The sequence below is a fragment of the Nicotiana tabacum genome, chromosome 24, assembly GCF_000715075.1.
Source record: "Nicotiana tabacum cultivar K326 chromosome 24, ASM71507v2, whole genome shotgun sequence".
Taxonomy (NCBI): Eukaryota; Viridiplantae; Streptophyta; class Magnoliopsida; order Solanales; family Solanaceae; genus Nicotiana; species Nicotiana tabacum.
In genome coordinates this window covers 85,001,834-85,015,796 of record NC_134103.1, presented here as the reverse complement: position 1 = coordinate 85,015,796, position 13,963 = coordinate 85,001,834, and the positions used below count along the sequence as shown (strand labels likewise).

General features: G+C 35.4%; 2 protein-coding genes across 2 annotated transcripts; one reads left to right on the top strand and one right to left on the bottom strand.

Moving 5' to 3' along the window:
- The first annotated feature begins 1,468 nt into the window (after positions 1-1,468).
- On the top strand, positions 1,469-9,544 carry LOC107761420 (putative catabolite repression protein creC). Its single transcript, XM_075247106.1, has 11 exons — positions 1,469-1,977; positions 3,068-3,382; positions 3,463-3,571; positions 3,648-3,741; positions 4,801-4,888; positions 4,999-5,082; positions 7,713-7,806; positions 7,924-8,011; positions 8,195-8,300; positions 8,382-8,474; positions 8,576-9,544. The coding sequence occupies exons 1-11, from the start codon at positions 1,795-1,797 to the stop codon at positions 8,975-8,977; spliced, it is 1,656 nt and encodes a 551-aa protein (XP_075103207.1). The 5' UTR covers positions 1,469-1,794; the 3' UTR covers positions 8,978-9,544.
- A 2,564-nt stretch (positions 9,545-12,108) lies between these two features.
- On the bottom strand, positions 12,109-12,846 carry LOC107776717 (trypsin inhibitor 1-like). The gene is made up of 3 exons (XM_016596631.2): positions 12,712-12,846; positions 12,563-12,598; positions 12,109-12,437 (listed from the first exon to the last, which is right to left on the bottom strand). Exons 1-3 carry the CDS (start codon positions 12,755-12,757, stop codon positions 12,235-12,237), a joined length of 285 nt encoding a protein of 94 aa, XP_016452117.1. The 5' UTR covers positions 12,758-12,846; the 3' UTR covers positions 12,109-12,234.
- Between the last annotated feature and the right edge of the window lie 1,117 nt (positions 12,847-13,963).

Genomic DNA, 13,963 nt, shown 5'->3' with positions numbered 1-13,963 from the left:
AAAAGCTACACTAAACATCAGAAATAGACAAAAAAAAAATTGCATCTTAAATACCAAAACTACCCAAATAGCCGCCTACCTAATCTATTAAATTGAAAATAACAGGCATATGAATAATATATATATATATATATATATATATATATATATATATATATAACTATGTATAATCAATGTATAATTTATGTATACCGGCTAGAAAATATAAATATTAAATTTTTCCGACTATTTATGTAATAATCCCTTGAAAAAACTGTACCGAACACAAAAAAAATGGATAAAAAGTAGCTCATGCAAATGTGAGTTCTACTTATAATTTTTATTATTGTTAAATCTAACAATAATAAAAATTGATTCACAAGTCATCCCCAAAAATGGCAGTTTTAAGTACCTTGGATCGGTTATTCAGGGGGATGGGGAGATCGACAAGGATGTCACACACCGTATAGGGGTTGGGTGGATGAAGTGGAGGTTAGCGTCTAGAGTCCTGTGTGACAAGAAAGTGCCTCCGATTCTCAAAGGTAAATTTTATAGGGCGGTAGTTAGACCGACCATGTTGTATGAGGCTGAGTGCTAACGAGTTAAGAACTCACATATCCAGAAGATGAAAATAGTTAGAATGAGGATGTTGAGGTGGATGTGCGGGAACACTAAGATGGATAAGATTAGGAATGAAGATATTCAGGAGAAGGTGGGCGTTGCCCCCATGGATGACAAGCTGCGGGAAACAAGGCTCAGATGGTTTGAGCACATTCAAAGGAGAAGCCCAGATGCGCCGGTGAGGAGGTGTGATCGGCTTATTTTGGTGGGCATGAGGAGAGGTAGAGAGCGTCCTAAGAAATATTGGGGATAGGTGATTAGGCATGACACGTCGATGCTTCAGATTACCGACGACATGGCCCTATACAGGAAGTTGTGGAGATCGAACATTAAGGTTGTAGGTTAGGAGGTAGTTGGAAATATCTCTACGGTGCTCCATATTGAGGCTAGTCTGTTAAGACTTGGTCTTAGACTGTTAGTGGTTAACGTTGAGTTCACACTACTCTTTCGTTCCTCTTAGTGCTATGCTTTAACTACTGGTTATTATTTTATTTTTTACTTATTTTCTAGTTCTGGTGATGTTCTTTGTTCTATGGTTTCTATTGATGATACTGATATATTGTCTCTTTTCGTCTTTCTTTTATCTTCTTGAACTGAGGGTCTTTCGGAAACAATCTCTCTACCTCTCGGGTAGGGGTAAGGTCTGCGTACACAGTTGTTGTTGTTGTTGTTATTATTGTTGTTGTTAAATCTAATAATTAGAGTTTTCAAATAAATAAAAGATCAAATTTTAAAAAAATATATTTAACAGACTATTTTAAATCTATAACCAAACATAAGGGATCAATTTTGTCATTTTCTCTTTAGCTTTTCCGTGGAAGCTCCCAATGACTAAAAGGCCAAATTAGGCACAAAACACTCTTTCCCTTAATGCAAGTGAATCTCAACGCCCACAAATTCTCAAACTCCCAAACACAGCAAAATAGAAAGAGAAAGCAGAAAAGAAGAAGAAGAAAAACTATTAGACTTGTTCCAACCGTCCATCCCTTCAACCAAAAGCTCCCCCAAAAGTCAAAATCTTCACCCTTTTCAAAGTTATGCACTCCACTCTATATATAGTCCTTTAAACAGTTAACAGCCAGAATTGATTAACAACACAAAGAAAAGGGTCACAAAAATCCAATTGCAAAAATGATCTAAATTACACCAACAACCCCCCAAAGGAGTGATTTTTCGATTGGTATTTTCAAAGAAATGATCAACTCGGCGGGTAGTAATAATATGATGTCTCCTTCTTCAGCATCAGCGAACAACAACGTACATTCTCCTGGTTTAAAGACTTATTTCAAAACCCCAGAAGGAAAATACAAACTTCAGTATGAGAAAACATACCCTGCTGGTCTTCTTCATTTTTCACATGGCAAGACTGTAACTCAGGTAAAACCCATTAATTCTTTACACTTTCTAGGGTTCCTACTTTTTTATCTTTTAATTTTAAAATAGTAGTGTTTTATATGATGCTCAAGATTAGATTTTGAGATTGACCCTTTTTTTAAAATTGTTTTTTTGAGTGGAATCTGGAATGGGTTTGGCTAATATGGTTAATTTTATGATTTGGGTTTAATACGTTATCATTCTGCCAAAAAGTTACTTTTTGTGCCATTTTGTTGTTTTTGGAGTTAATTGAGGACTTGTGAGCAAATTATTTTCACAGTTTATGCTATTTTAAAAGAGTAGTGTCTTATGTGATGCTCAAGATTAGATTTTTGAGATTGACCCTTTTTGTAAAATTAATCTTTGGAATGGGTTTGGCTAATATGGTTTATTTTATGATTTTTGGGTTTAATATGTTATCATTCTACCTAGACAGTAACTCGGGTAAAGCATTAACTCTTATACGATCTAGGGTTATTCTCTTAACTGAATTTTGTCCAATTATGCTACTTTAAAATAGTAGTGGTTTATATGATGCTCAAGATTAGATTTTGAGATTGACCCTTTATCTAAAATTAATTTTTTGGGTGGAAACTGGAATGTGTTTGGATAACATGATTCATTTTAAGATTTTGGGGTTTAATAAGTCATCATTATGCGAAAAGTTAATTTTTTTTTGCTACCTTGTAGTTTTTTTGGAGTTAATTGGGAACTTATGAGCAAATTATTGTGTCAGTTTATTCAGTTATTAAATATTAGTTTGTGCTCCAGTTTGACAACCCACTGTAGAGATCATTTGAGGTCGTATGGTTTCAGTGATTACACTTATTTCAAGCTGTGTGCCTCCAATTTCGAACATTTCAGGTCCTGTTTATTTCGAGGTTGTTTGCTTGAAGAATTTTCTTCAAGAAATGGCTGAAGGAAACTTGTTTAGCGAATGAAATTTATCAGCAGAATTGCTATTTTTTACATTCTGATACCAGCTAGATAAGCCTTAATTAGTAGATAATGCTTGATCATCCTTTTTTACATTGTCAAAATAAAACAAATATTAGTCCAGCTTTTGAAGTCTTGAAATGATTTTGATTTTCAGGTAACTGTAGCTCATCTCAAAGATAAGCCCATGCAGTCACAGCCTCAGTCGACATCAAGTTTTGGAGTCAGCAGTGGCGTTAGGTCGGCAGCAGCGAGACTCTTAGGTGGTGGAAATGGTAGTAAATCACATAGTTTTGTCGGAGGAAATGGTGGAAGTAAGTCTGTCAGTGGCATGAGTGGTAGAGCTGGATCATTTGGGGTGACAAGTTCAAATAACAATGTCAGTGTTCCCAATTTTGATGGCAAAGGGACTTATTTGGTATTCAATGTTGGTGACACGATTTTTATTAGTGATTTGAATTCCCGAGATAAGGTATGGTTGTCAACTATATTTATTCTCTAAGATGGAAATAAATGAATATATGAATCTGAGAGGTTTGTTGTGAAATGTAGGATCCTATAAAGTCAATACACTTTAGTAACTCAAATCCCATTTGCCATGCATTTGATCCGGATGGAAAGGATGGACATGATTTGCTCATTGGGTTGAGTTCGGGAGACGGTAAATTTCTCCACACATGATGTATAATTTCAATCTTCCACTTCACCACCCTTTACCTACGATGTCTGCTTTGCAGTTTATTCGGTATCTCTACGACAGCAATTGCAAGATGTTGGGAAGAAGCTTATTGGGGCACAACACTACAACAAGGATGGTTCTGTTAACAACAGGCAAGGCTCTCAGCTCACCCTTGCCTTTGTTATTCTTATAAATACTATGTAGGGATTGTAATGCTTTTCCTTATTTTATCTTGTCTTTTTGTAATAATGTTAATGGTCTGCAGTTGACATCCTATTTTTGAGTTATTGTTAAATAGATGAATAGTGATAACTGCGTATTTCCTAGCATAATCTTTGAGAACTATAAGAGTGGCAAGTTTTTCTTACTAAAAAAGCTGGAATCTTATTTTCTTAGTTGCCTATGTTTTTGGTTGGTTTTAAATGGAAGCCTTCTTTGGGTATTTGTGCAATCTTTACTATCTTAGTATATTTTTAATCGTATAGTGAATGCAGTTATGGTGGCTATTTCCCAATTTTATTTAGGTCAGTCCTTAGATGCTAATCATTATTGTTGGAATATAATCCAGAGAATGCATTGCTTTTTGGATTCCATTTAACAACCCCGTTAATGATTAAAGTTCTCTAAAGAACTCCATGTCATGTTTGAGAAAACTTTATTTCAAGTTTCATAAATAATATTTCTAAGTAATAGCCAGTAACCTTAGAAGCATATTCCACTGTCTTATAAATGTAGTGCAATCTTAAAGTTCTCTTAGGGAAAAGAAAGAGAACTAGGATAGTCTTTGTAGTACGAGAATGAGAACAAACAATCAATCAACTACACCTTATTCCAAACTAGCTAGGGAATATGAGGATGAAAAGACAACTCTATTAGAATTTTCAGTTTTTTGATATCTCGCCAAGGTTAACAACTTGAATCCCCCCTGTGCAGCCCAAATACAATTAGAGTCGTGATATTAGCATCAGGAACAGTATGGCTGTTATACTTTGGAGCATTATCTCCTTCGGTTCCTCCCACCCACTTCCTATATAGTCATAGTGCTTCATAGAATGTTTCAAAAGACAAGTAACTTAAGGGTTTGTATCCCCAAGAGCATCCTTTCTTATCAGGTTTAGTATTTTCCTTTGTTTTGACAGTCAATGTACTATTATTTCATTGATGCCTATAATCATGGAGCAGATTTAATATTTTACTTTGCCTTTCAACAGTCGATGTACTAGTATCGCATGGGTGCCTAACACTGATGGGTCTTTCATTGTTGCTCATGCCGATGGAAATTTTTACGTCTATGATAAGGTAAGTGTTGAAACTAATTGGGAGTGCTGCCAATTTCCTGGCCCTTTTCAATGATCCTTAGATATCCTACTTCGCTTAAATCAATGTGCAATTACGTTTTCATATTACAGAGCAAAGATGGTTCTGCCGATCCTTCATTTCCAGTCATTAAAGATCAAACTCATTTTTCAGTTGCCCATGCACGTTATAGTAAGGTATTTTGCTTGTGTTTATAGTTCCTTTCCTCAGCATTTGATGATGTGCCCGTGGTATCAGTACTGAGTGAATCAACCGTTTGCAAATTTCTTGGTTCATATATTCCTGCTTTTCTAATAAGAAGAACATTCTAACCTTTCTAGAATAGCTATCAGAAAGCACAAGCATGCTCCTTCTGTTAGATAAACGAGGTGGAGTAAAGGCATATATACAGTCAACTGCTTGTCTGTTATCATTATGCTCAAGCTATTATAGAAAATCAAGTATAACATAAAGTGTTTGGACAAAAGAATTGAAGAAAACTAGAATTAAGAATAGGAATTAAACATCATGTCAGTCAAGTTCAAAAAATGATTTAAAATTTTCGATTTAGGCGCTATGCAAGTTAAAGTTTTTATATTAATTCTTTAACTTCTTATTCCTAATCATTATTCTTAAGTGTGTCCCACATTGGTTACGGGAATATCTTATTGTCTCTCTATATGGTGTTGGACAATCCTCGCCCCGTGATAGCTTTTGGGCTGGAGTTAATCGCGAGGTCCATTATTTAAATATTATCAGAGCCAAACCTCTCTCTTTTCTTGGTACACCCAATGTTAGGGCCTCCCATATTACATTGTCCATGCTTAAGATGTCTAGCCCTAGGCGTGCTGGGAAAATGGAGGTTAGAGTTCCACATGGTTGAGGGAATGACATATTATCTCATTATATGGTGTTGGGCAGTTCTTATCTCATGAGCTAGCTGTTGAGGTTGAGCTACTCCCAAGTTCATTTTCCTGATCAACTATAAATATCATTCATAATGTTTTGTCAACAATTAGTATATCGCTTTGCTAAATATATTTAGTGTCTAGTATTTTGCTCCTAACATCAAGGTCCTAGTGATGATGCATATATCTTAGTGTCTTGGTGCTTGTACTAACAACCTCCTAAGCAAAGGGAAGCGCCCAACTTGGACTTCACCTAGATTCAGGAGTTAAACGTGCTTCAAACGAGCCAAATGAGTCTGTAACAACACTGCTAGATGGTTGAGATTGTGGTGTATTTCTTTGAAATCTGGCATATTCATATAAAGTTAATATTGCCAGATTGTGCAATGAGGGAAAAAAGTTTTAACTTTTGCACTGCAGTCTGCAGGTAATAGTTTTTAGCTTAATGATTTCTGTTATTTGATTGGATTTATAATCACTTCTTAAGTTATCATCTATTATGTAACGATTGCTTAATATTTCCACAAAATTGCACGCCAGCAAAATGTAACATATTAGATGATCTTGGCCCTGGAACTTCATTACAAGCATTGTGTAAGACCCATGCTCGATGCATATGAAAATTGTTAGGGATTAGGTTGTTTACTTGCTTCGTTAACAGAATTCTATATCCTTATGGTCTGATTTGTAAGCAAAGACATCTTTTTGTGTTTTTTAGTTGGGAAAAAGCGAAAAAAGAAATCATGTTTGAGACCTGCCCTTATTTCCAAGGACCATTAAGATTAAACAGAAGAGGAACTGTTCCATGTGTCTTAAGCACACTTCATATATAGTTGGTTCCTATTTATTTGGTTTAGATTTTGTATCTCATTCATTTTTGAGGGAGATATTTGTATCATCTTCTTCAAGAAAAGAAGAGAGAATAGACATGAACAACCGTTATGCACCACAGGTTTAGACCCAATTAGTAAGTGGAATGTTTCTGTTGAATTTCCATAATCTTGGCCAATCTCTATGGGCCTCATTCCCTAATTGGTGCTTCAGGTTCTCCTCTGTGAACAAGAAGAGTTAGTGTCCGTTACAACACCACCATGCTGTGGCTTTAGTTCCGAAAGTGCAACGAATTTCTTTGCCTAGTTTCAAAGTGACTGTGGGTACAGACCAGAGGGCATGAATGGTCTAAACTTTGTCTAGCTAATGCACGTTTACTTGACTCCTTATATACCCGTATACGTTACGCCATGTATTGGAGCTGCTTAATTACTTTTGTGCTGTTTGCATCTTCTTGATATCATTAATGAATCTTCTTAACTTCATAAAAAATACCCGTATATGCTATGCGGGAGTCTGTGTATTATTTTACGAGGAAGGATGCGGAATAAGAATACGTGTATTAGCAATACATAGATAACAATACCTACAGACGAAAGCGCTCATAAAGAAGGCAATCCCCGCACAACGATGCCTGCATTATTGCTTACTGATAACATTCCTGCACTACTATATGCTGTATAGCGATCCCGATATTATTATTCACCGCTAAACCGTCCCTGCGTTACTAGTCCGTGAACCAAACGATCTCTAAAGAATCAAGTTTTTGCTGTTCACTGCAAACATAAACATGGTTCCAGTTTCATCTTTCCGAAAACAGGAATAGCTTTTTTTCCTTATATGTTAACAAGCACGTTCCATATCTATTCTATCGAGGAAAAAGAACATTTATTCTGCTTTTCTCTACCAGAAATAAATAAATGTCTTGAGTTAGTTTATTAGCCATTCATTGTGTCATTTTATTTTATCTCCGAACTGATTGTGGTAAGACTGAAAAATGGTTGTCAAATTTCTTTCTTGCTGCAGTAGAGTATTTTAACTGTTTTAAGTTCTACCTTTTACATGATTCATTTGGCTTTTATATGCAGAATCCTATAGCTAGATGGCATATTTGCCAAGGGTCCATCAATAGCGTTGCTTTCTCGAGTGATGGAGCGTATATTGCAACTGTAGGGAGGGATGGTATTTTCTTCATGAGATAACTTATGAAGCTATTAATTCTTTTGTTCCGATTGTTTACCTTTGTTATGAATGACATGTTAAACAGGCATTTAGCTGAGTACGACTGACCTAATGCAGGTTATCTGCGTATATTTGACTACAAAAATGAACAGCTTATATGTGGTGGAAAAAGCTATTATGGTGCTCTACTGTGTTGTGCTTGGAGGTAAGCATTTAAGGTTTTCTGTTCATGACATATAGTAACTTGAAGTCATTTTTGCCTTGTAGCACACATTTTGTTCCCCCTCTCTCCTTCCCCCACCCCTGCAGATGCCCACAACAAACAAAGTATGTTATTTTTAATGTTTTGGCTAGAGAATATCTATACTGAGAGTACATGAACCAACAGCATGGACGGAAAGTACATTTTAGCTGGTGGAGAAGATGACCTAGTTCAGGTTTGGAGCATGGATGAACGTAAAGTTGTTGCATGGGGTGAGGGCCATAGCTCGTGGGTGAGTTTTGAGCTGTTATTAACTCACCTTGATTTTTGTGTAGCATTCATGCCTTATTCTCTTTAACTTGGGTCTCGGCAGGTCAGTGGTGTGGCATTTGATTCACATTGGTCAGCACCAAATTCAGATGGCACGGATGAAAATGTCGTCTACCGTTTTGGTTCTGTTGGTCAGGTATATGTGTCCCCCCTCCCCCCCCCCCAAAAAAAAAAAAAAAAAAACCTCATACTATTGGCTGTAAGTCTCACTGTTTTACTTGGATTTGTTTTTTGTAGGACACACAATTGCTCTTATGGGATCTGGAAATGGATGAAATCGTAGTACCAATGCGTCGTCCTCATGGTGGATCACCAACTTTCAGCACGGGGAGTCAGTCATCTCATTGGGATAGGGCTTGCCCCGTTGGTACTCTTCAGCCTGCTCCAAGCATGCGAGATATTCCAAAGCTATCGCCCCTGGTCACTCATCGTGTTCACACCGAACCACTCTCTGGCTTGATATTCACTCAGGAATCGGTCCTTACTATCTGCCGCGAGGGGCATATAAAGGTTTGGGTGAGACCAGAGTTTGGTGAAACCCAAACAAGCAACTCGGAGTCTTTATTAAGTACAAGCTTGAAGGATAAGCCACCAATATCAGGAAAGGTTGTCAGTTCCAAGTTACAAGCAATGACCTAACAGTTATCAGATTGTGTTTGTTGGGGGGGTTTACAAAATGGAGGATTCAATTAAATGGGGCTCCTTTTTACAAATGTCAGTAGCCATTTATTGATCTTCAGATTTGTTTGCTCATTGTATTGCGTAAAGTGCACTGAGATTAACCAACTAATTGTATGGCGAACAACGACGAAGATGAGAAGAGTGTCCAAGCAGCTTGTAAGTATGATAGGCAAAAATAATTGAGGTTTGGTCTCCCTTTTGACTTTTTTCATTCTCTTCAGCAAATTTTGATTAGAAACTGTTGGTTGATAGTTGATTTAAGTTGGGACTACCTCATGGTATGCCCTGCTCTACATTATGGACGCGGCTTTATCGGTTTATTTAGAGCACATTTTTATGGAATTTTTCTTATGCAAGTAGGTTAGTAGGGCCTAACTATGAATGGAATCAAGTACGATGTTTCAAAATGTACCATACCTTTTGTTGATTGTTTAGATTTCTTCTTTTACCTTGAAGCAGAGCATGTATAAAATATTAGCTTTTAGAGATTTTTGTCTTTATGGTATTGTCGTTTCCATGTTGTGTTCATACTATTTTCCTGTTCCGGTTTCCTAGTACCTTGCCATTGTTATTGGTTATTGATATTGCTTTTTCCATCTATTTTTGTGGTTCTTAGGTTGTTGGTACTAACTTTCTGGCCTCTGTTACTATTAGTGTTCTATTGTCTCTTTTCATCTTCTTGAGCCGAGGGTCTATCGGAAATCGCCTCTCTACCCCTCAGGGTAGGGGTAACGTCTGCGTACATTGATGTCGTTGTTGTGTTGTCGTTTCCACTTTAGATTGTGGATATATGCATGTATTCTTGCCAAAGCTCCGCATTGTCTGCAGTTTACAGAGGGTTGTTAAAACCGAGTTTTGGTCAGCAGCTTGAATCCCTGCGGCATTGTAGGAAAACTGTTGGTTGACAGATGACTTAATACTTATACTGAAATCTGTTTATTTAGAGCTCTGTCATTGAATTTTGCTTATGCAACTAGGTTAGTTGGGCCAAACTATGACTGGAATCATCAATCAGGTACCATAATATAGGGGCAAGCGCACAGATAACCATTCTCATGGATGCTATTTAGAGGAATTCTCATGGATGCTATTTAGAGGAGGGAGTTTTTCCTATATATACTATGATAGGAACTTATTAATTTATTTTCTCTAGGTTTTGTAGTTTTCAAAAAGTATCTACGTTTTTCTTACAAATTGTATATATTCCCTCCTTAAAAAACTCTCATCCCATGTTTAATACCTTCAATTAAGTGATTCAATTATATCCCTTCCTCTTTTCACACTTCTCCTCATTTCATGCGCCCTAATTTTTTTAATAAGCAGATCTCCTCTTCTCTCTCTTCGATAGTTGCACGTCTTCTACAAGAAGCTAGTAATTTTGCTTCAGTTGTTGAATGATTTTGGTTGGAACCTTCAAATACTGGATATAATGCCATACTTATAATGTTAGGAAAGTGATACCTAATCTAACAAATCCAATAATACAGAACTGATTTCCATAATAGACACCAAAAGATACTTTTTCTTTGTTGTTAGAAATTTATACACATAGCATAGAGTGTCATGAGATGACAAAAAAAAATCAGTTGCTAAAAGTTTCTTCAACAATTCAAAAATTGTTAAACTCTAGTAAAATTATTACTAATAGGATAATCACTCATACACAATCCAAATGTGAAATTGGTCAAAAACTTACAATTGCTCATCATCATATACAATTATCATACATTTGTAATACAATTTCTGCAACAATTATGATACAAATACAATTATGATACAATCGTGATACAATTATGATCTTCATCTTCTTCAAGTTTCAATCACAACTCTAAACTTAAATTCTGATACAATATTGTAATATAATTGTATTAGTATTGTATTAGGTATTAATTTAGATATTGATATATCAGATACAAGTCAAATACAACTTTGATACAATTGTGATACAATTAGAAACAATTATGATACAATTATCATACAATCGTGATACAATTCAGAAACTTTTCTTCTTCGAGTTTAAATATGAAATTTTACCTAAAAATAATTCTAAACTTAACTAATCTCCCTCAAAATTGAGATATAAACTCCAAGTTATATTCTCAATCGTTTGCAAGAGCACCCAATCCAAACAAATCACAAATTCGTAAAACCCAAATGTTGAATTCAATATTCGTAAAACCCAAATGTTGAATGTTTGTCAATGGAGAACTTTTTGCTACTGTAATTTTAGAGATAATGTCGACGAATTTTTGGGAAGAGGATGAGAACAAATCACAAATTCGTAAAATCCAAATGTTGAATTCAAAGCTTCGAAACTTTTTAATGGTTGTCAATGGAGAACTCTTTGCTACTGCAACTTTAGAGATAATGTCGATGAATTTATGTGAAGAGGATGAGATTTGGATTAATTTGTATGAAAGAGAGAAATATTTCAAAATCTTTTGAAAATGGGATGAAAATATGATTTTAGGGTCTTTGTATAACTCATATACAGTAAAGGGGGAGGGGGGAGGCTGACATGGGGGAGGGGAGAGGGAAGGGATGTATCAGTTACATCCTAGTTTTAAGGATGCTCTCTTTATTAAGGTTTTGTACATAAATATTAAATATAGATAGAGAATATAATTTTTAAGGAACCTAAAGAAAAGTGGTAAATAAGTTTCTATTATAGTATAATTAGGTAAATTTCCCTTAGAGATTAACCAGTACTTATTTTGTCCTGAAATATACCTAAGATAGTATACACACAATGCAGTTTTTGGATCTGACTACGTCAAACTTCCTTTTAATGAGAAACTTTTATAGCGACACAAATGTTATGGTCCTACAAAACTTGTACCCTTTAAGCCTTTAAAACCACAAATTTAAAAGTTTTTCTTTTTTGTCGCGCCAAGTCAAACTACCGAAAGAGTAACTATTTATAGACCACAAGTTACTATAAATTGTAAAAGGACATGTCGTATAAATAGCAACGTTTTGGAGTTATGTTTTAACGGTCATCAAGATGTTAAGCAGTGAAGGTAATGACACGTGGAAGAAGATGTAGTGATTATTACCATAAACGGCAGGAGCAGGATGACATATTAACATTAAAATTAAAAGCCACACTTAATTTATCACCAAATAGTTTTGATTACATATGGAGCATTAATTATAAGGCTCCAATTTATTTTCTTGGGGCTAGTTAAACACCTGGCGCGGGTAAATTTTTTTCCCTAACCAACCCGGGGAAGTTGTACAACAATGTCCAACACATTAACAAAAAGACGAACTCGATTACATCTAAGATCTTTTGTCACTGGAGAACCATTCAGTAGACTTGGAACATTAGTTAGTTTTGGATTTTCCTTCTGAATTATTTCCCTTGCAAACTTAGCTGGTACCCCAATAAGTTCTGGCCATGTCTCCTTTTTCACTCCTAAAATTAATAAATATAATGAGAGAGGATATATAATGGAAAAAAGAATAGAAAAAATTATGAACAAAAGATTAGGTAATATATATAGGAATTAAGAAGCAGGAGACGAAGAGTAAAAACCAAACCTGGGCAACTGGACTGAGCCGTGAGAGGTTGAAAAACTGTTCATAAAATAATTTACATTAAGTTTTTTTTTTTGGATTAAATAGAAATAAATATGAAAAAAGTACTTAAAAATAAATGTGGAATTAATGAGAGAGAAATTAGGGCTAACGTGATGCAAGAAGCAAGAAAGCAACCACGAGAGCTAACTTGGCCATTGTCTTTAATTTTGTCTAATTTTCCTTGGTTTGATGTGTTAGATTCATTTGGTTTTCTGGGGATATTTATAGGAGAGTTACATGGTATACTTGTTCGTTTAAGCAACCATAGTAGACTAATTTAATGTTGAAGATAAGCTTAATGAGTTGTCTATAACCATGTCGGTTAATTAATTTCTTTTATTTGTTGACTATTTAAATCAATTGATGTTCTTGTAGTACGAATTCACTTTAAAAATTGTATACTAGTTGAACGTTTACAAAATCAACACGGTATAAAGCAAATGATCCTAACTTATGTCAAGATTTAGGCTTAATCATGAAAGTGTGCTTCTATTAAGCCTAGACTAAGGCCTTTAATCCTTAATGTAAATTGTAGGCATATAAATTTTATTGGAATTAAATCTGTAAGATAATTTGGACTATATTTTAAATTCAAGATATATTACTTCAAACAAATTTATTGGGCTAATATAATTGGATTAGTTATATAAGTCCAACATATATGGATTAAATAAATAAGTCTTAATCCATTGGGCTAGCCCATTTAATTGGGCTAAAGTGATGAGCCCACTTCATTAAGCCCAAGATGTCATCTTCCTAGAGGCCCAGTTTGGTGCCACGTGTCAAATGACGTGGCGCGCCAAGTCAAACGGAAGAGCCAATAGGATTGTGTCATGTGTCAAAATGACAAGGCACGCTAAGTCAAATTAAAAGGCCAATGAAATCACGCCACATGTGCAAGTGATATGTTCTGGCCAATCAAATGCGGCCTTGTCACTCTTTAATCTGATTGGTCGGAAAGAGTTTGTTCTCATCACAACTCTTCCCTCCCACAACTATAAATAGGGGTCTTCATAACTTAGAGAGGACACCAGAAGTTATAACAAGAAGCAAGGGGGAGCTCGTGGATCAAATACTGCGGATTTCTCTAAAAGCTACAAGCATTCAAGTGTTCTAAGGATTAAAGGATCAAGACGAAGATTCAAGAACAAGCTGCAAGCCCTTGGATTAAAAATATGTCAAGATCAAGATTAGGCCTCGAGCACTTGGATTAAAATAAATTAAAATTCAAGATTAAGCTCATAGACTCTTTTATTTACTGTTGAAAAAAAGAATCAGAGGATTCATAAAGATTGTACACTCATATTGTTAAAATCAAATACTACGATTGTTATAATATTTTCGGTCTTGATTTTATTTTCT